This window comes from Saccoglossus kowalevskii, chromosome 16, assembly GCF_978046115.1.
Source record: "Saccoglossus kowalevskii chromosome 16, keSacKowa6.1, whole genome shotgun sequence".
Taxonomy (NCBI): Eukaryota; Metazoa; Hemichordata; class Enteropneusta; family Harrimaniidae; genus Saccoglossus; species Saccoglossus kowalevskii.
The window spans coordinates 9,044,366-9,066,962 of record NC_140656.1 but is presented as its reverse complement, the minus strand read 5'-3'; the positions used below and the strand labels follow the sequence as shown (position 1 = coordinate 9,066,962).

Sequence of the window (22,597 nt, the reverse complement as noted above, 5' to 3'; positions counted from 1 at the left end):
ACGTGGCTCTGGGTAAAATTCAGTGACCACTTCCCGCGCAAGTTTTTGTACACTTTTAGTAATTCTTTATATTGCGCGAGTAGCTCTTTATCGGAATCGAGTATGAATACACTCGGATCTATTTCTTGGAAATCATTGATAAACTGATCCGAAAATCCTCTTGTCATATAGATGTTGCTATTGGCGCAACGGATCTGAATTCCCGTATCAAACCCAGTGGAAAGAATTCTATTCAACCTGCACACTGGATTAGTACTGGTTTTCATTTCATTCGCAATCCTGTTGACCCTCGAATTGTCTTGTTCTGTAATTGTCCTAGTTGATGTCATTTTTTGTGTGTGTTTTTGTTTTTCGTTGTTATTAACATAAGTATTAAACTATTATATTAGTTAATTATGAGACGACGTTATTACGGGAGACCCTACCGTCTAACACGGCATAAAATTCGTATACGACGGCGGACATACTCTACCGCCGGGTTACCACCGTCAAGAAAAAAAAAAAATTATTCCACCAACATCATCTTGTTAGTAGCTCACTGTGACAAAAAGATGAGCCCGAATTGCGTGGATAATACGATTCCGGCCGCCGACGACACCTCCGCCGCAGCCGACGGGGATGATTTACCCAGAAATGAAAATGTCAGTCCCGGAGGCGATGATGATAACTCGATGATAAAAATAGAAGATTTGAAAAAGATATGCATCAGTGGATATAATAAAGAATGTTTTTACAGATGTTGTGTCGTAGCCGGTAATAGTGTTTATCTCGATAAATTTATTACAAATTCATGGAAAGCGGATACATTCGATACACAAATGGAAGCGGACGTATTGAAATTTAGACAGGCATTAGCCGATTTCGTGAAAAAACATTACGATGTCTTGCGTCACTACGATGAAAACGATAACATTGACGATAGATGCGAAAAACTTCGATCGACTGCAAACTCTCACGCGGCCACGACATTTGAAATAATGGGAGCGAGTATGATGTTGCATCGTCCTATATACGTATACGTTCAACGAGATCTACATGCAACACCACAGTTGAACGTAAGAACTGATCATTGCGATTTGAATAGTATCTCGAGAGGAAGATCTCCGATTTACGTATTACTCCGCGATTACGGATCAATGCTAGATAAATGCAATCATTTCGATTTGTTAATAAAACCTATGACCAAGTAAGGCTCGCCGACACGAGGTCGATGTCATAATTCCTTGAACAATTTTGGAACATTGCGTCAATTTGTGATCATCGAGACTAAAAATAGTATTGAAATGTCGGTCGAATGGCATTGGTCCCATTCGTTTATATCTAGTTGAAAGCAAGTTTTTACCGTCGCTCGAAAACCCGTCGACGACACATTTTGTCAAATACAGTATCGTAGCCTGTGGATTATTCATCAATGTGCCACGTTTCGTACGTGCATATTTTAACACTATTTTTAATATTTTCTTTACATATGCTTCTAAATCTATCTCGTCTGAAAAATTAAAATGAACTTGACAAAATACGTTATGTTGTAACTGTCTATTCCAAGCGTCGCATATTGAAATACCTTTTTGAAGTACATTTGAAAGTATCGTAGAAGAGGCTTTCTTGATGTACAGTACACGTATTCTTGGGATTTGATTATACGCCAGTCTATTTTCACTGTTATACAATTGTCGAATGACTTTAGCTACTGCCGATAACATTCTATTCATTTGTGAATAGTGACCTCGTGCGCACTTATGCGATTGTATACTGGTCGCGTACAATGGTTTATCTAGACCGACGTAAGAAGCGTAATTTAATTGACAGTGACCAGTTAGTCTACATACTAATTGTCCGTCTATAGACACTGTTAGACATTCTCGACCACCGTCACAATAATGATATTTCAAAGAATTAACACACACGTAATGGCAACCGTTTGTAAAAGGACTGACTAAATGACACGATTCGTCACACTTGTGTAAAACGTTTACGTAATAACCCTGTATATTTGTCTTCTGCTGCAAGTATGCGTTCCGACATATCACATCCATCATTGAATTACTATTAATGAACTAATTGTGCCGATGTGCGTGATATTATATCTAGCCATCTCTCACACGTGTTGTTTGTTTGTTTGTTTGTTTATACATTGATTGATTGTATTATTATTATTATTTTTTTTTTATTTTTTTTATGACAGGCAGCTAGAGGTGCAGGATGTACATTTGGATGGGTTGACGAATTTCCCTGGATAAAGCACGCTTCACTTATCACTTCTGCTCCTATATTTCAACCTATTGGGGTGTCCGTGTTGTTTACATCTTCGATGACGAGTCGAGATCATTGGTCAGCGAGGTTACTGAAACTCTCTTGGAAAGGACGTCCGTTAGTCAAAAGTATAGTACAACCGTATATGTGCGACGCGTGCATTAGTAAAGGACACCGAGGTGTATGTGTTCATAAACTTCATCTTGTACCCAGGCATATAGACGGAAGCGAAGGTAATCCGGTTAGAATGTTAATGGAATTACTTCGTAAAGGTTCGTACGAACTAGAATGTCTCGGAGTGGCCGATTTTATAGATCAGTCTATCCAGATTCTATTTAGTGAAGGTACTCTAGACAAATTGTCTCAGCAACGTATCCCACTGAGTGAAGAGATATTACGATCTGCGTGTGATTCGGGTCTGTGTATTGCAATGGATCCAACACCTTCCAACGTCTCGGGGATTGAATTGGTTGGCGGTATATCCAGAGCCGGTCATCGCATAGTAAGTCAAATCAATGGAATTTTAACCCTTTTAGATTTAGTTTCAAAATACTTTTTTAGACGATCGGGTACACTCGTGAGACTAGAGGTAGGAATTTCAAATTTCAAACTGACGGGTGGATCGAACGCGCATGTTACCAAAGTAGAAATTCTGTCAACAGCTAACAACATGGGATTATCGTGGGTTGTTACTTGCGCGAATGAACATAATTCTAGCGTGTTGGATTTAATTTCGTCCAGTATCCAATGGTACTCATGTGGAGTATCGTCCCTGTACGTCGTCTCAACATCGGACATAAAAGTTATCATAAACATTTCCAACGCCATGTACAGTTTCGATTCCAAACATTGCAAATGACCGTCTTCTGATTCCATCACACATTTTTGTAAACACCTCAACAATTCATCGCATTCACATCCTATAGTTTGACTTAATTTGGCTTTTAAAAGTGTCTGTTTATCGCATCCATGTAGGATCGTACCAAATTCTCTACCGAGTTCTGATATGATCCGCTGAGTATCATGATTTATTGTTTGATCGACGGTGGACGTTAAATACGAATAATCTTGATTGTATTTCCATTGGAAAAATACATTTTTTTTCTCTAAAAGATGTGTCATTGAATACTGTATACGATGAAATGAACGTACTAATAATAATAAGAACATCTTTTCTTTTTTTTTTTGCTTGTTTTGCCATATATATATAGATACTGGAGTTGGATCACGTGACAGCCGATTCCCAAACAGATATCGACCATCTCTTGACTAGACATACCACATTATGTATACAGAGTATAGAACATACGCTAAACGCATATCCGTTTTTAGCTTCGTCGCCCGTACGTGTTTACATCGAGAGAAATACTTCGCACGCTCACGCGGCCATGATAGCCAAAGATGTTACTTCTTATTTTTCAGACAGGGGAGTACGTATTCATATCGAGAAAGAAATCGGTCGCGATGGGCGTATTAAGACGGGCATATGGACTCAGAACAAAACTAATTTAATACATTTGGCGCAAATGCTACTCTCAAATGGACTAGTGATTTTAGCTACCCGTCTAGTAACAGTTGGAAGATGCATGTTAAACACCGGCGATAGCATAACCTTATCACGCGAACAGACACCAAATGATGAACAACTCGTGATTGAAACACTCTTATCCCAATTACGTAATTTCAAAAGAAATATTAAAGTGGGAGGGGGCTTGTCGTTGAGTGGGAAATACGCTGGAGAAAGAGATGATCTCGCGATGGCATTCATATTATTTTTGGCGTGGACATGTTTTCTCGACGAAAATATAGTAGTATAACTGACGAATGCGTGCAGGATTCTTACATTGTGTAAAATGGCATGGTTTGTCGCACTATACCTTTCCACACTACTCTCCCTGATATGTTGCGGTGCAATACTTATCTATCAATCTGCTACAGTCGAAGGAAAAGTTATGGCTGCTTTATTTTTGACTGGTGCTATACTGGGAACTCTGACTATGTTTATCGCTTACGCAATGAAAAAAACAGAGATCGCAACAACTAATAGGTATGTATATATACACGTACATTTTTGCCGCCGCCTATTTATTTATATTCATTTTATTTATATTCATCATATTAATTATGGTACTTTTTTTTTAAAAAAACGGTTACAGGACACATTCATCATCGCCATCAACATCGCCTCCTCCGACATATCACGAGATTCAATTGCCAACTTACGAAGAAGCAACTGGTTTCCAAGCGACGATTGTTTAATAATAATAATAATAATAAATACAAAAATGAAAAAAAAAATTCAAATGCGTTGTTTCTTATTGGGTGGATAGTATTCTATAGATGGTATATCTCTTACACCTATAATCTCGCAGGCTTCTTGTAATGTGCATTCCAATTTCTCCGCGGTGGTTTGAATTAATTCTTTAATTTCACGTTCGTCCAAGTGCTCACCATCTGTTGATATCTCGGTGTACCGCGATTTTTCGAATATATAATTTCCTGGAATCACTTCAACCGATTCCAATATGGAACATTTAACATCGCGGTGGAATTTATTTGCTCTGTAACAGATCATTTTCAGCGTAACATTCGCTGCATCACGAGGTCTACCGGCTTGTTGACTGTTATCGCCGATAAGATGACGTACACTGCACGGTACACGTAGTCTACCTTCACTAGTTTTCAAAACTGTCGGGTGGTATACGACATTCAACGATTTATACGTGCGTTTCTGAGTGCTCAGTTTAGTGAAAAACTCTTCTACATCCGGCATCGACTGCTGCTTGTGGTGGTGTCTAGTGCCGATTTCGCGTTTCATGCATTGCGTATTGTGATCTTGAATCAGTACGGTCTGAAGATCTCTTTGAACAGGTATTGAGACGCTCGTCATATGTCGAACGTACAAGGACTTGTTTTCTGCAAAATTCATTTTGCGACCAACATTGTCGTCTCTACCATAAACAAGCTTGCGAGTTGCAGACGCAAAATACTGCGCGAAAGCAACCGTGTCTATTTCGGCAGATCCTTTCTGTCTGACGTCACGGTAAGATGGGTGTGTCTGTTCATTCATAGCGCATAGATAAATATATTGGCATTCTGCCACGAAAGACATGAGTTGCCACTTCAAGTACTTTAAATTACCGTAATCACCGAAGTTAGCCTGTAAACCAATCAAGTATTTTGCATTTTGTAACTGCAATCTGTTTTCCATAACTGCTTGATTCATGTTTCTGTGAGCGCAAGCCAGAGCCTCTTGGAGTTGCGTTTCATTTCTGAAATAATTACCGCAGTAATTGATATTAGCGAAATTTACGAGCTGTGTTCCCGTTTTCACCGTTAAACCACTCCACGGAGTACGTGCCGGCAGAGTGACTTCGATACCTTCGTCTATTTCACAGGCGGCGGAGGTGGCGGCGGCAGAATGATCGCATACTCTCGCACGATCGCCGAAGTGAAACATGACTTCGTAATGACATTCTTTATTCTTACTAGCAACTAGTTCGAGATCGGTAACATTCAGAATGTCCGCAATATGATTACCGTCTTGCACTTCGATTTGATCCACCAGTTCTTTACCGCCTGGTTTATACACGTCGTATTGAGTATCGTGTTCCCTGGTGATTTTTTCGATCATGTTCCTCGCTATGCTTGCAAATAGCGGTGTACGACAAACGTGTTCCATAAACTCGTTGACGCTACTACCTTTGCGTATAGCGCTAGGTTTCACCAATTCGAAACTGTTTACGTCGTACGTCGGTACGACGGAATGCCGCGGATTGTCGGCATGATAAAATAATTCAGTCAATCCATAGCCGATATTATAGTCGTCCGTGCAGACATCCGGGCAATGAATACTTTCGTCCATACATGTTTTCAAAATCTTTCTCGTTAAGGGTCCAAATGCGAGTCTGTCAATGTTTTCAATTACTCGCTCCATGATGACGACTAGACGTGTATTAAAGTGTGCGCAATCGATGCACCTATTTATATTCGTAAGAGGATCATGCCGTCAGTCGTAGGTGGTTATGAGCTTGAGTCATTCGTGTCGGACGATGTGAAAGACGTTTACATATGTCCAGTATGCACTAACGTATTGAAATTAGCCGTACAGGCAAACTGCGGCCATCGTATGTGTGCAACGTGTTGTGAGAATTTACTAGTCTGTCCTATCTGTAACGATACAGTTATTAATACGATCGCTGACTATGCGGTTCGCCGCGAAATAAACGCAATGAAGACTTATTGCAATCACCGTGACGAAGGTTGTGAATTCATCGCTCCATTAAAATTAATGGCACGACATCTTGAAACGTGTGAATATGCCAAGCATTTAATAGCAGGTATTCGTTTTTTTTTTGTTTTTTTTTTTGTTTTCTCGGTATGTCGGTAGCGCCCTCTTATACATCTATTTCATTCGTTCTTTTTTTTTTTTTTTTTGCTTCGTGTGTATATAGCGCCCTCTTCATCATTTATTTCTTTCGTTCAATTCTAGATAATTTAAACGCACGATGTGCGGAAAAGATGGTATCCAGACACGACACTGGCAATCATTCGATAGAAAGTCAATTTGCCAAGTTAGAATCCCAAATAGAGTCACTCAGCGATGACCTGAAAACTGCTAGAAATGAAAACGTAAATGCAAAAAGGAAATTTCAGCTAACGTTAGCGACACAAAACGATAAACTCGTAGCGCTCGAATATACTCTGAAGATATTAGAAAAAAATAATACAACTACCAGTGGTAAAATCGAAATACAAATTGCTGAACGCGATGTGATTTTAAACGAAATTCGACATAGAATAGAATGCTTAGAAACGACCTCTTACGAAGGTGTTTTATTATGGAAAATATGTAATTATACGACTCGCAAACACGAGGCCGTTTCGGGAAAAATTACAGCTATGTATAGTCAACCATTTTTTACCGATAGACGAGGATACAAAATGTGTGCTAAAATTTATTTGAATGGTGATGGTGTTGGGCTAGGTACACACGTGTCTTTGTTCTTTGTCGTTATGAAATCGAGATATGACGAGTTACACGTGTGGCCATTTCGTGGAAAAGTGACGATGATGGTCATTAACCAACTACGTGCGAATAAACACGCGATTGAGTCATTTGTGGCGAGTTCTACTAACAGCAGTTTTAAACGTCCCGTGAACGTAGTGAACCCAGCATCCGGGTGCCCGTTTTTTATACCACAGTATGATCTGGAAAATTTCGGGTTTATAAAAGACGATTGCTTATATGTAAAATTTACCGTAATAATGTGAAACGGTCTTCTTTTTTTTGTTGTTGTTGTTGTTGTTGTTGTTGTTGTAACAAACGTGATGCTGACTATTAAATGCTGCGATCGACGCTATACATATCCTCGCGATTTTCTATTTAGAGAAATTCCATATATGCAGGGTAAATTTGGGTACGGAAGTTATTGCGCAGGGACTGATTTGCACGAAGTTGAAGTCGGTAATGAAATAGAAATTCACACATGGACATTCTTTTTAGATTACTTGAACAGAAATGCTAGTTTTGTAGGCGCTACCCACGAAGAAAGTATCTCCATTATGAGATACCTTAACGATAACCTGACCGAAATTATAATTTCTGCAGACTACCTCAATATGGAAAGATTCTTGACGCATCTAGCAAAATTACAGGCGCAATATTGGTCGCCAATTCGAATTCGATTACCAGTACGTCACTATTTTTCTATAAGTGAGTTATTCGCAGGGGGTCATTTAATAGCTGATGTGGCAGCGAGTGTATTATGTTCACACACAATGACAGATGACGAAACGAAATCGTTCGTTGACACGGATTGGTCGGAGATTAAATCACTCTTCCGCAGGAAGATGGTTCCTTGCCCCGGCCTCGATCCAGCTAAAACGAAAGAACTGGTTGAATTGTTGTTGAAATGGTACGAGTCCAAACCACGCAGCGGCAGTGCCGCACCATCGCCGATAGAGATGGCACAATATCTCTTGACAATCGAACCCGATTGTGATTCCGTCATCAAATTCATCGATCGAGCGATATTGAAATTATTTAACCCGGTTCCCGCGGAACTCGGTTTTGTTAATTTACCCTTATTTCTTCGCCAACAACTGCCTAAAAACTGGTTGGAAAATAACAGGATGTATAAATTGGGTGTCGTGTACGGGGAGACCGAGCAGTGCCATCCAGTTAATGTCACCTGTTGCGGAATTAGAGTTCGACACGGGTCCGGGGATGATAAAAAAGTATCTCGCATTTTCCGAAGAATGTCGCCACACATTTTTTCGATAAATCAATTTCATAGAGGCTTAAAGTATGACGCAATTATTCGAAATCGAAAGTTATTTGTAGCTGAAAGAAAGATACATCACTATAGGGATTTCACGATACTGTCTTTTGCGAAAGCCGACCTAGGGAACGAATTACGGTTTTGTAAGACGGCAGTTAGTCAATGGGACTATGCCGACACGTGCATTATCAGAGGCGGTCTCCAATATATATTTCAAATGATATATTTACTCGGAGGACGCGTCCTCGTACATAGTTGCTACGGTAATATGGTCGTATACGACGACCACGAACAAGAAGAACCCATGAGAAGACGACGAATGCTAGGAAGTACACACTGGTACCAAACTTCCCCGTGTTGTGTGTGCGAATCGAACATCCCAACTATCGAAGGTGATTTAGTGCGTATGAACGCAATGACAGTTTGTGAACTACCCGGTGATGATAGATTGGACATTGTAGAAGCGAGTAATATGCCCCATCCCACAGGTTGCCACACAGATAGGTTTACACTTTTCAATGTATCACCCGCGTTATTAGTGTGCATACACTCTTTGAATGTGCGTACTCATAACGACAGATACGATATAATTTCTGTCCAGGCAACGTTTCATGAACTCGATAAACAAAAGAACACATGGGAACGGCAACATCTGAATTCCGTTACGTATCAGATAACGACGGGCACGCACACAAAGATGGAATGTATCAGACATTCGTGTGACTACGGGGACCGGAAAGATGTATGCGTCCCATATAAAGGGCACGTTCGTAATAACGAATTAGTTATATTTGATTCGGATAGAAGTCACCCGTTCGCCGGTTTCTTTGCATTTTTTGACGTCGTTGTGAATATTGTCACGAAGGATATATTCATTCGACAAAATAGTACACGCGATTCATTTCATAGGATTGGTACAGTAGATATATTTTGACCATCATCATCATGATGCATATACTACATCTTCCCGACGAAGTGTTACTACGCGTAATGTCGTATTTGTCAACCAACGTCACGACTAATCGATTGGCGCTCACTTGTAAACGTCTGTGGGTGTTGCATGCAGACCGGAGTGTATGGAAAAACGCTTCGTTCAATAACGTGGCAATAAAACCACGCCCACGGGATACATTGCCGCAACGACACTTACGCTACACGAAATCTTTAAGTGTCCGCCAATCGACCATAAGGAACGCATACCGTTTTCTGACATCGAGTCCGCACCTGACGTGTCTAAAATTAGAATGTGTCGACGTGGACATTGATTATACGTTTGTTTATAGTTTACCTCATCTTAGAATACTGGTATTGACGGGAACGTCGTTCGCAAACACCGATTTGAAATATCTAAGTCATACGCCCAAACTAGAATGTCTGTCTATCAGCTGGACTAATGTGAACTCGCTCGAATGGTTACCATTTCTCCCGGCACTAAAGACACTCGCTGCGAATGGTCTGTTTGTTTTCGAAGATTTTGTGTATAATCTACCCCGAAGCTTAGAATGTCTTACGATGAATAATTGCTGTTTCGTGTACGATGCATTAGGACACGCTCCCGTTTTACCGAAATTGACACGCCTAGAATTACGTGGAACATGTTTCGAGGATTCGGCACTTTATTATTTGGAAAAATTAAAAAAATTACAATTTTTGGACTTGTCACGCAACGATTTAAAAACGTGTCGGCGTATACCGACCACGCTCAAACATTTAATTGAAATTAATCTCAGAGATAATAACTATCTTCTGCAACATAAAGACACTGTTTTGTCCACAATATACGAACGTATTGGAAGAAATGTTAGTATTTTACTGTAATAACTATACTCGGAGAGGGGAGGTGGAGAGGCGGCGGGCGGACAACCGGGCATTTTCACCAAAAAAAAAAAAAAAAAAAAAACAAAAAAAAACGAACGTACTTTGAGACAAAGATTACTATTGCGTGTGTAACGCATATAAATTTGATTGTTCAGGAGACACTTTTAATAAAGTTGAGTTCCTGGTTGTTTTTCACCGGCTCTTCGCTCGGCATTCCACATCACCTAGTCGCCAGGAGTCTATAGATATACGTCGTATGCGCGACTTATCAACGTCTTGTGACGTATCTCCTACCTACCTACCTCCCTCCCTCCCCGAGGACTAAGAATAACGACCTAACGTTCTAAATTATTGACGTTGTGATAACGCCCTCTTGTTGCGATATCTCCGGATCCTGACTATCGAAGCGAATAGACGCCGCTTTCCCGGAAGTAGTAAAACTGGTGTGCAAAAAACAATACTCCCGCTTTGTCATGTCGGACAAACATGTTAGTTTACTGATAGTCGATAGGAAAAAAAAATGTTGTTACGTCAATTGGTACACCAAGAAGCACGGCATGCACGCGAAAAACCGTAGCTTCCGTGAAAGTCGTCTATGTAATTTTTTTCGTTGTGATAACGCCCTCTTGTGGCGATATCTCCGGATCCTGACTTTCGAAGCCAATGTATTCTGATCCCGGAATAGATGTATGCATAAGTGAATATTAGTGTGTTTTTTTAAACATCATTCGATGCCAAATTTTAGGCTTAATTTTTGTTTATTAATTATTTGTTTGTTGGTCTATATTAGAACACGAGATGTCGTTTATATTGCCGGACATCAAATACTACTTGTAATAAGTCTTTTTTTTTTTTTTTTTTTTCAAAAACACCTATGTAACACAATTTGTTTAGAACTATATGTGATATATATTTAGCGCCCGCATTTACAGTGGTTTTTTTTTTGTTTTTGTTTTTTTGAAAACTGAGTGTTTTATACGATTGCTTGTACTACATGAACTGTATTTCGTATTATTTTATTGATTTTTACCTAGTGAATATATATATATATATATATATATATATAATTTGCCACATTAGTAAGTGAATAAATAGTACATCAATACATGAACCCGTGTCTGGTATATTTTATGTGCGTGGATAAACGCCGATAATATCGGAAATGGGCGCAATCGTTCTCGAAGTTAATAATGATATCGCAATCGAGAAATATTTGTTCGTTTTCGTATACGTTATCTGCACGAAATATAACTAATCGGTTTTGATAATCTACGAATCCTTTCACACTGCTCTTCCAATACTCCATCAGGTGTAAACTAGTTCTCAGGGGGCTATCGAACTTGATATCGCGTCGGGACCAAGGATCATTCGACAATAGTACATGAGATTCCATTCGAACGTCGTAATACGAATCATTTAGTCGTCTAGTAGCGCTCAATAAAGCTACGCATACAACACCTATTCCGGGTACCCGAAATAGTGAAGGAATATTGGAACATTTAGGCAAATCCGGATAGATTATTGGTTCGGTGACGGGTTCACTCCAAGGCCTGTAAACAAAATGTCTATCGCAATTAGTATTTACTCGAATTTTGGATACGCAGGCTTTCCGCGTCGTGGCATCTGATATTGCGTAAATATCACACGTGCCGCCGTCGTCGACGGCAGCCGGAACAAAACACACGGAACAAATGTCATCGCATGGTTTCACGCGTGCTATCGTCAGAGCGTTGTAATACTCTACGATACGACTATCGGACAATCTACACCACACTCCGTCAGTATGTATAACGTACACGTCTCGACTACCGGACTCACTGACGATTACAAATTTACCTAGTTTACCTAGGAAACGTCCACCGCTCAAATCTAACATGCCCAATAGCCGATAACGTAATATTTCACGATCGATATCGCGATAGTTTAACGTATCGGCCATATCGATCATTAGAATGCACACATCGTCCTCTCCTCGATCCACAATCAGAAAAATAAACTGTTCACACACGAGAGTGTCTGCAATCAAATCGAAATTAAGTTTACAGCGAGATAAATACAGGGAATATAGTCTTTTTTTCTCCAGTCAAGATATTCTGCGCAATAATCTCGTTATTCCTGACATTGATAGAGATAGACTTGACACGATTCATACTATCCGTCTTCGGTTGTTTCCCGCGACGAGAATCCGCAACGAATTCTGATATGTCCATTTTCAGTGATGGACAGTCGGGTAATATTTGAGAAACTAAATATTTAATGTCCTCGATGGGCCGATCGTGTTTATCGGCCCATTTCAGCACGATACAGTATGTATATTTTTCATTGCCGTAGTAACGAATACTTCTCTTCACGAGTCTTGTTAATGTATTCCAATCGAATACTTTAGATATAACGCGTTTTATTTCCCCACGTTTTTCGGCCGTGATTAATTTAGCGGCAACTGCGTCTATGAGACGACTCTGTTCGGGGAAGTTATTCACAAGATAGACAAAGTATTTACACATAATTCTGCCAGGATTACCCATTGTAAGTGCTCATAAAAAACTTGTTTAATTTTTATTTTCCGGGCGACTTCCGTAACACGTTGTATATTAGTCGCATTAAGATGTGGGAACAGTGGGAATCTCTTATTTGCGTAATTCAAAAATATCTTCCAAGTATTCGTACAAATATTAGACGTATCCAACTCTCCGTCCTGTTTAATGTATTCACTTATATCACCATCACGTATAAGATCACTGAGAATATCTGCCATTATTAATTATCATCTTCAAGTTTACATTAGTACCGACGTTCGCCTCGTTGTTTCCTGTGAGTTAGTTAATTCTTTATGACATTTTTTTTTTTTTATTTATTACGATATTACGATATACATAATGCGTAATAGTGTGCTTCACAAAAATAAAACATGCCATGACAAAAAGCAGGAGTATTTTTGCACCCCCTCCCAGTCTCGCTACTTCCGGGAAAGTCGTCCATGTATTTTTTTTTTTTTTTTTTTTTTTTCATTGTGATATCGCCCTCTTGTGGCGATATCTCCGGATCCTGACTTTCGAAACGAATGTACGTGTTTTTTTTTTGTTTTTTTTCCGTTGTCATTCAATTGTTTGGAAAACGTGTCGGCTTACTATGCCGACGAACCACACTCAAACATTTAATTGATAACTTTCGGCTGCACAAAGACACTGTTCAGTCCAAATTAAAACGAACGTATCCTCGAGGGCAGACATCCGGACATTTTCACCGCTTGGCAACCATGGCGGTGAAAACAAAGGCCAAAAACTCTCTGAAAATGGTACTTTGGGATGGTTGTTGAAACTCCATTGAACAGTGTAACAAGATTGGCTCTATGTGTGTAACATATATAAATTTGGTTGTTCGGGATTACTTCAAACTTGAGTTTGTGTTGTTTTTTCTCGAATTTTCACCGGCTCGACCGGCGTTCTACAGCAGCGCGCACAAAGCCCATAGAAATGCATGTACAGTGGTGCGCCGCGTCTCAGCAACGTGGAACTTCTTGTGACGTAAGCTTCCCCCCCCCCCCCTCCCCGAGGATAAGTGAATAAATAGTACATCAATACATGAACGACGTGCCTGGAATATACTGTTGTAATCTCGACTCCCGAGACGGTGATTTTTGGCATAGGTATAGCTGATTTTAGCAAATACTCCGTCTCCCCATTGTGAACTTTGTGACACGGGATATCATATTTAAAAAAAAAAAAACAACGTTGACGATGTTTTTATACAAAAGTGTTTACATACTGGCACACACTATAGAACAACGCGGCACACACTGGTTATCAGAGTGTCCACACGGATTTATTAACAAAAACCTGTATTTTACATAGAATAGTAGTAAGTCCATGTAAGCGGCGCATAAGACGTGCATGTAATTAACTACGTGAGTATGCTTACTGCACTGAAAACTGAATGAAAGCAAGCGTAGATTGACGAAGCCACCGCGGTATGCGCCCTCTAGTGACCAACCATTTCCTGCTATACTGTGCGTAACGAAGGAAATCTAGGTCACGCAAAAGTAGACGAATTCAACCCCTTTTATAGTATCTCTAAGTACTGCGTACATAATAATTTTGTGCGTGGTCTTCCTTCGAGAATAACACATCTCTATTTGCACAGTGATTACATGACGTCACGATTAGATTGGCACCGTAACTGTGACGTAAGTGTAACGCGCTGTATATATATATATATATATATTTATTTATTAGATTAGTCAAAAAACTTCCTGACACACACCATGTCAAGCAGACGCAAATCACGGACTCCTCGCAAAGCGTCCAATCATATACGATTTAATCCTACGCAGACTAGTAGTAAAAGTCGTCGGAAAGCATCAGTGCCTGTGAAAAGATTAGTCCACGTACCATTTAATAGACCAAAAAAGAGTCAACCAAAACCTCACGGTGAGTTAGTTAATTTGTATATATGTATATATATGTACGTTCTGTTGACAAGAGTGACATTACGATATATTTGTTTATCTACAGATTATATCGATCTTCTCGAGAAGATTTTCATGGAACATAAACACCCGAGTAATGCGGTATATGATACTCTGTCAAGAATGACACAGCTGAAGAGAAGGTCGTTACAGGTATAAACTTTTATATATATATATAAAGATTTTTGTCAAACATTTTAGGTAGTAAAAAGAATTTATTTTTATTTATTTTTATTCCAGAGTTGGTTCTATAGAAGAAGAGTGAAACATAGAAAGTTGCAGAAACTTAGTAACTCCTCATTAATAATTACCTATACTTTGGACGAAATAGATAATTAACACAGTCTTTTTATTTTATTTTATTGTCACGAAACTTTATTGTAATTAATTATTTCTATACGCATTAAATTGTTTCATACCATATACTGTGTGTGTGTGTGTGTGTGTGTGTGTGTGTGTGTGTGTGTGTGTGTGTGTGTTTGTGTGTTTTAAAAACAACTTGATAAAGTGTGCTTCGGGGTGATCCGCCGTGTCTGACGAACGTAACCTCGAGACTAAGACTCGGGGGAAAGAGACTAGATGTTTGTTTTTTTTGTTTTTTTTTGAAAAACCCCTACCCCTTATCAGTCAAACTGTGGATATGTTGACTCCCATGGATTTTTCTTTTGGCGGTATGCATAGCACTTCAATACGAGTTTCAAATATGTCTCGTCCAATTTTTCTTTTTTTTTGTCACGAAAAGGAAAACATTTTGGCACAACTTTACTAAAAAAGACGATTTGTTTTTCATTGCTCGTGAATATGATTAATTTACGATTATTTCACCCAATCGTGTCATGCAGCCCCCTCCCCCCTTGGTCGTTTAGTTATGTCTTGGCCCTGAAGGTTTTTTTTTGGGGGGGGGAAGAAATAAAAATATACGAGTAATATATCCTTTTTTTTTTATTCTGAGTAACAACATTTTACACTTTGAATAGACTTTCGTAAAAGTTTGGTTGCGTTTTCAATGTTAACCAATTCTGCCCTTTCTAGACAATCATTATTATACATGTTCAGAACAGCATTGATTCGTACTATATTTGGCGCACAGAAAAAAAACAGATAATATAATTCAGCACTTAAGTTCTTGAGTTCGTTCTTAGCAACGGATATCTTACGCAGTCTCTCCATGTTAAAAGGTAGATTTAGAAGTGTTCCAAGTCCAATGCCGTCCAACTTGAGACTCGATAACATAGGACATCTAACGAGATGTTGCAAGTCGTGATCTGGATCTTCCAGGCGAGAGTTTGAAATCGATAATATTGTAAGATCATTAAATTCTGGTAGATGGTACAGTGTTTCAAGTCGCCTACAGTTTTCTAAAAGCAACGCTTTTAAATTGGGAGTATTACGTAACAGTTCAAGTCCGTTAGTATATTTCCCGGATATCAACGTGCCCGAGACGTCGAGCACATCCAACTTCGGCATGAGCGGTAGGTGACGAAGGTCGTACAAGTGAGTGTTACGTAATAACAATACCTTAAGTTGCGACATGCATCCCACGTAGGCGAATATGTCAACGCTCAATCTGAAATTATTGCTCAGATTAAGAAATCGTAATTGCGGAAAAATCGGTAAAGACAGAGTTCCTCTGGGGCTCGTACTTGTTAAATTCAAATAAATTAAATTATTTGAAGATGTTTCCAAAGAGTCTCGCAGATAATCCGGCGAAGCGTCTACGCTGCATCTGTGAAGGTCGATGTAAACAAGTCTGTCCCTCTTGCCAATTAAATGAGATAAGTGGAATGTGTTCAGTTCACTGTCACAGACAGTCACTCGTTTCCAGAATGATCCACTTTGACTTATACGGTGAAATCTCTGGCACACTTGGGCTAACACGGTAGCTATTTCTATCCATGGTACGTATTGAAAAATCATACATATCACCTCATCTGGAATTCTCTCGAAATCGGACATGATGGTTGAATGAATCGAGGTAGATCCGTTGCTTCCGTGATATAGTAGTCTTAGCGTGTGACGTCACAATTACTGGGGACGCGGCGTTCGTACGTCACTACTACTAACGTCGCGGTAAGTTACGATCGTTTGAATAATGATTCATTTGTTACTATCGCCGCTACTACTATTATTATTATTCCTCGGTACAATTCATTGCGTATTTCATCCTGCATACGTAATGATGATGATAGGAAATACTGATGTGATTACGAGCCATTGTCTAACTATTATAAACCAGCAATTTTTCCCCCCTCCGAGCGTTAACGATTGTTTACCACAAAAGTATTTGAATAATATTCACTGTGAGTATGGAAACGATAGCTTAAAATACTGCCGAGCTGTAATATGCGAAGACAAATGCGGTATTACTACCGACAGACGATGTGAGGGTGTTGAAAATGTTAGGATATACAAGTTCGGCGAGTGTAGTCCTCAGTACAAATATTGGAAGCAAGTATCGCCAGATACGCCAGGTTTATTACCTCATCTGAACTGTGAAGATCGAACTACGGAACGCATCAAGTGCCGATTCCGAGAGAATGACGATACTAATCCATACTTAGCTATACCGAATACTAAATATCCGTGCAATTGTGATTGGAATAAAGCTGCAATTTGCGCAGAATTTTCTGGTCGAAATGATGGCGGCGGTGGTAATACAAACGTATTGTTGAGTGATTTCTGTTCACGGCCTATATACAAACTAGGGACACGGAACGGTTGTTACTATACGCTACGTTCGGGGCCGGTGGGAAAATGTATTTGCACCGACAGAAATACGAATGCGTGCAAGCGAGTAATCCCTTCCCCTTCTTACGTAAATTGGGACTACCCACTTGATGATGATGCTGATATACCCTATTGTTTACGACACACTGAGCTAGGCGGCGATGTTTGCGGTGGCCGGCTACGAAAACAATGTATTTTATTCACCGAATGCACGGATGTCCAATGTTCGGCACGGTTATGTCATTGTGTTAATTCGGGGGAGACGGCTGTTGAATGCGATAGTAAACCGTTCACCCACATACAAATACCGAAATCATCTCGATACACGTACGAAATTCCAGATAACACCTGTTCTGTTTACGATATGGACACTGGAACATGCACGAGTAGGAATAGAATCAAGGCACCGAGTTGTTGGCGTAGTCGTAAACAATTACCATCGTGCGGTTGGATAGATGATCATTGTATTTGCGGATTCAAATGTGTTCAGCTAGTCAAATGTTTTTCTGGGTGGAAAGATACAACATTGGCTTGTTATATGCGTAATTGCGAATGTAACTGTCTCAGCGCTAAACTCGATTGCCAAACTGATCAATTTATCAGATATATTCAAATGAGTACATCATGCATTTCGAACATCGATGTGTTGTTGTGGGAAACTACCGATTATCATTTGGTACCAACACCATCACCCACTGCTGTTGCTGGATGCAAAGCCGACGAAACGTTTGTTTTACGAAACGACGACAACAACAACAACATTGTATGTGCTTGCATGGACGCTATCAGGGTCGGAAGTAATTGCGACTACCAACTATTTTATAAATCATGCGTCACGTGGCCTCATGAAGAATTTAAACAGCAGACCAGTCTGTGCACGGTAGTTAACAACACGTGTACCACTGATAATAACTGTATTATGGTAAACAATTGTATAGAAAACACGTGTCGGGTAACTTCGTGTCAGTGTAAAAATGCAACTTCTCTCAACTGCCTGAATGAGTCGACACCGCGTGAGATTAGGCTACCCGAAAGAGGTTGCCCTCTAGTAAGTCACAATCAACCACCCAACTGTACGCTGTTTGATGTGGATTTAGACAAATGTTTAGATAATAACATGCCTATTCATTTCCCCGTATGTGACGCTCCAAATATTTGTAAAAACCAACACGGTAAAGCGTGTACTTGTGAAAAAGAGTGTAATGAATACACTCGTTGTTACACTGGTTGGAATTCTGATATTTTATCGTGTTTGCTAAACAAATGCGTTTGTAACTGCGACACTCTTACAATGGATTGCGGTGATATGATTGGTAGAGTGAAACTGGATTGCATACCGAGGGTATGACACTTTTTCGAACAAGGGGAAAAACCCATCGAAGATGCCGCGTTGGAATGCATCAAAAAACCCACCGCCGACCACAGTCAATATACTCCGTCATCAATTGATGTGGTAGACGGAACTATACAAGTTACGCTAAAGTCGGAACTAATGATTAACATTCTGCCATCCGATTCAAGTACAGACATAATGGTGTCTGGTAGTATTTTCAACATCGCCTCCAACCAGATTATTATTATCGGCGCTAGACCTACAAACACTGTTTTGAAATGTATTTTCGGGTGTGCACCGCAACTCAGTTTATATACAAAATTCTGTATCAGGGTATTACCACCCGAATGCATTTCATTCGTTCCTAAATACCCAGGGTTAAAATTTAATTTAACTACTTCGACATGGACAGTAAATAGCGATAATATTACATTGACGGATGACGTTTGGTTGTCCGATTATCCCATTGACTTTTAAAATATCACATCATGATAGAGGGATTGTGAGTATATATATATATATATATATATATATATATATATATATATATGTAAGCATGATCCTCACGGGATATCAAAAATAATAATGGCCGACAGAAATCGTTCCCAATTTGATGCTATCAGATTTAAACACCAACGTAATTACGATATGAATAAATGGTTACTTCTAAGTAATTATGTCAAAGATACACAGAAGGTAAGTTATTATTATTAGGCGGGGGAGGGGAGGAAAGGTATTTTATCGTGTTTTTTTCCCATACAGAAAAGCGTTTTTTTGTGTTTTTTTTTACAGGCAACAGAAAAACATATAGAAAAAGTTCGATCGTCCAGCGAGCAGAGAATTAGTTCATCTTCAACAGAATCATGAAACGAGCCCTCACTCACTCACGAATAAATAAATAAATAAATACGATACAAAAGAATATCACTGCCTTTTTTTTTATTTGTTAACAGCAAAAAAAAAGAAAGAAGGGGCACAGGTGCCATCAGCCTGTCTAGCCTCTCATACACTTAGTTAAAACGTTGGTTCACACTAAAGGCGTCAAATAAAATAGTCAATTAATGCACTCGGTAACATAATACAATTTCTGTTTGTTTGTTTTTTGTAGACCCGTACTCATTTAAGTATGTTGCTTATTGACATGGTGCTGCTGATGTTCGAGCCGTGCAGTTGACAGGGGAATCCGAGAGCTCCGTCAATGTGCAACATGCCAATGAGTCATGGGTCTGCATTACACGATAAATAAAGGTATAACAGTGAAGGTGTAACGAAAGGTGCAATCTTTTGCCCGACCCCTAAGAAAAAAAAAATCAACCCGACCGGCAAGTTCGGACGGACCATTTTTGTTTTTTAATAGGCGCAGATTTCTAACCTTTCACTGTATCGCATTCACTGCATCCTTTGTTAACAAAAGCGTTTATTTAACAGCAAAAAACAAAGGGGAGGGGGACAGGTGCCAGCAGCCTGCCTACCAGCCTGCCTAGCCTCTCATACACTTTTGTTAACGTTCACACTACAAGCGTCAAATACAATTTTTTTTTTGTAGACCCGTGCTCATTGACACGTTGTTCGAATCGTGCAGTCAATGAGTCATGGATCTGCATTACATAATATTAACGTATACAGTGAAGGGAAGAAAGGTGCTGCGTGGGGGGGGGGGGTCTTTTTCCCCCGATAAAAATCAACCCGATCGGCAAGTTCGGACCATTTTTGTCATATAGACACAGATTTCTACCTTTCACTGTATCGCACAATAAAATGTGGTAACATGCAAGAAATATGGTTAACTTACATTACTTTTTTTCCAAAAAACAAAAAAACACGCTTAAACACAAGGTTGTTTTATGTAAAAGAACGTCATCTGATAATGTAAATATATATCATCAGCGGTGGTGGTGGTGGTGGTCGAAAGGATAGGAAACGATTTCTTCTAGGTCAATACTCGTTCTATTAGTAAGGAGTTCTTAATACGAGGAAAGTATCGGTTTGACATTCTTTAACATTTTGTTGACAATATCGTAATACGTCGGATAGACTCGTCGTTTCTTGGTTGCGGCGCTCACAAAGTACGTGTAGAGGAGGAGGTTTGATCATCAACACAATGTAGAGAACCTTCAATGAAAAAAACAGAGTGAGAAAATTGTCAGTTTTTTTGTTTTTTTTCATGCATTCAGTTCGAAAAATATATATATATACGCAAGTCAAGTACTGTAGAAGAAACTACAAGAAGCCCCCACGCCCCTTCCCGATATTTATATAACATACAAGTACTACAGGTTTGTTTATAATATCATTCTCTAGATATTCATTAGTATTACGTAGTACACCAGCTTAATTTTCTAGCAAAGCAGTGTGAGTAAAGTATGACATCAGTGCTTAGCCAGGAAATCAAGATGACGTACAGCATAATATTGATGAGTACCTAAAAGAATGAAAAAAACAAAAGTGATATAATACATCCGTATGTTGTTGTTGTTGTTTTTTTAATGCCTTGACTTGTTTTAACTCACCGGAAAGGGATGCATTTCGGCTTGGATATAGGCATTCGAGGCTGCTGACAGAGTTCAGTTCTTTGGAGTCTCGGAAAACGGGAATAATCAAACTTGCACAGCTAAAAGAAATAAAATCAAGTTGGCTTTATATGAATACAACTATACCGGGACCGTCCGGAACATAGAATTACTACCTTAAAAAAATTGGCTGCACACCGTGTATGTTTATCCAACAACACTTACAGGTCACTTTTAGGGCACAACACCACCCACCCCAAGCCCACCCCGGGAGAGAGGAAGTTGTTTAAAATTCAATCGAGATAACAAAAAAATACAAACCTCCGTGATACTGGCCAAAACCCGAGAAACTTTTTAAACGGTTCCAGATTTCCTATTACATGAGGTAGCGGCAAAATAATATACGTTTTCTGTTTTTGGAATAAAAAACAAAAACGAAAATGAATGGCGATATAAATATATATATATATATATATATATATATATATATATATATATATATATATATATATATATATATATATATATATATATACATTCATATGTACAAACTATACGGTAATTACGTACCGAATGCAATTGGCGCGTACCAGCTTGAAATTCAGCTTTATCGCTACATTCAATTCTTATTTCAGGATTCATCAGGTTAATTTAGCCCTACACAGTAAAAGCGATGAAAAACCTGAGGGGAAAAAAAACCCAACAGAGACGAAATTTTACACACGATACATTCAATACACCAAATGCGACTGAAGAATATGACAATAATCGGACGGGGAAAAAAAAATAAACTCACTGAAAGTGCGTATCAGAGAAGAGAGTGGCAGAGGGTAAACAACTACATCGTATAGTCTTCTTCACGGTGCAAGACACTGTGTCAGGCTATCTAGCTGGCTGGCTGACTGGCTGGCTGGCACCCGTCGGCTACTCAGACTGAGCGGGAAAGTATCACGTGTATGATATACACCTAGATGGGTTAAACTATTTTTACATTTGGGTAGAAAACAATAATAAAAACATTGAAATGTACGGTTTGTATAAACCACAACCACCCAACCAAATAAATGGTTTAATCTCAATATGTTGCATTTATTTGTTAATTTGTAACGATTAACAATAGAATTGCTGCACGGTTTCCATACAATGTAGCAATATATCGATAGTTTTTTGGCGGTAAACAAGTTTCAACTCAGTAGGTCACTAGCAG

The 22,597-nt window shown here is 39.2% G+C and overlaps 2 protein-coding genes and 1 long non-coding RNA gene across 4 annotated transcripts; 2 read left to right on the top strand and 1 right to left on the bottom strand.

Annotated features, from left to right (window-relative positions):
- The first annotated feature begins 2,551 nt into the window (after positions 1-2,551).
- LOC144358045 (uncharacterized) lies at positions 2,552-15,243 on the top strand. 2 transcript variants are annotated; one of them, XR_014926669.1, is made up of 3 exons: positions 2,552-2,755; positions 14,867-14,973; positions 15,061-15,243. XR_014926669.1 is itself a non-coding variant. In XM_078012079.2 (3 exons), exons 1-3 carry the CDS (start codon positions 14,617-14,619, stop codon positions 15,157-15,159), a joined length of 372 nt encoding a protein of 123 aa, XP_077868205.2. In that variant the 5' UTR covers positions 14,614-14,616; the 3' UTR covers positions 15,160-15,243. The 2 variants fall into 2 exon arrangements, 1 of the variants encoding a protein (XP_077868205.2); XM_078012079.2 differs by lacking the exon at positions 2,552-2,755 and adding an exon at positions 14,614-14,782.
- On the top strand, positions 3,797-4,551 carry LOC144360913 (uncharacterized). The gene is made up of 2 exons (XR_013422314.2): positions 3,797-4,300; positions 4,410-4,551. It is a non-coding gene; the product is annotated as an uncharacterized LOC144360913 (long non-coding RNA).
- Positions 15,244-19,802: 4,559 nt separating the features above from the next.
- LOC144358044 (uncharacterized) lies at positions 19,803-22,312 on the bottom strand. The gene is made up of 5 exons (XM_085491454.1): positions 22,187-22,312; positions 21,961-22,072; positions 21,712-21,800; positions 21,391-21,491; positions 19,803-20,992 (listed from the first exon to the last, which is right to left on the bottom strand). The coding sequence occupies exons 2-5, from the start codon at positions 22,030-22,032 to the stop codon at positions 20,940-20,942; spliced, it is 315 nt and encodes a 104-aa protein (XP_085347580.1). The 5' UTR covers positions 22,033-22,072; positions 22,187-22,312; the 3' UTR covers positions 19,803-20,939.
- Between the last annotated feature and the right edge of the window lie 285 nt (positions 22,313-22,597).

What these genes read in the sequence shown, in the direction of transcription:
- LOC144358045 (XM_078012079.2), top strand. Translation starts at nt 14,617, where the DNA reads ATGTCAAGCAGACGCAAATCACGGACTCCTCGCAAAGCGTCCAATCAT. An exon ending in GAGTCAACCAAAACCTCACG is followed by an intron (nt 14,783 to 14,866) that starts GTGAGTTAGTTA and finishes GTTTATCTACAG; the next exon opens with ATTATATCGATCTTCTCGAG. An exon ending in TGAAGAGAAGGTCGTTACAG is followed by an intron (nt 14,974 to 15,060) that starts GTATAAACTTTT and finishes TTTTTATTCCAG; the next exon opens with AGTTGGTTCTATAGAAGAAG.
- LOC144358044 (XM_085491454.1), bottom strand. Translation starts at nt 22,032, where the DNA reads ATGAATCCTGAAATAAGAATTGAATGTAGCGATAAAGCTGAATTTCAA. An exon ending in GTACGCGCCAATTGCATTCG is followed by an intron (nt 21,801 to 21,960) that starts GTACGTAATTAC and finishes TTCCAAAAACAG; the next exon opens with AAAACGTATATTATTTTGCC. An exon ending in TTTTGGCCAGTATCACGGAG is followed by an intron (nt 21,492 to 21,711) that starts GTTTGTATTTTT and finishes TATTTCTTTTAG; the next exon opens with CTGTGCAAGTTTGATTATTC.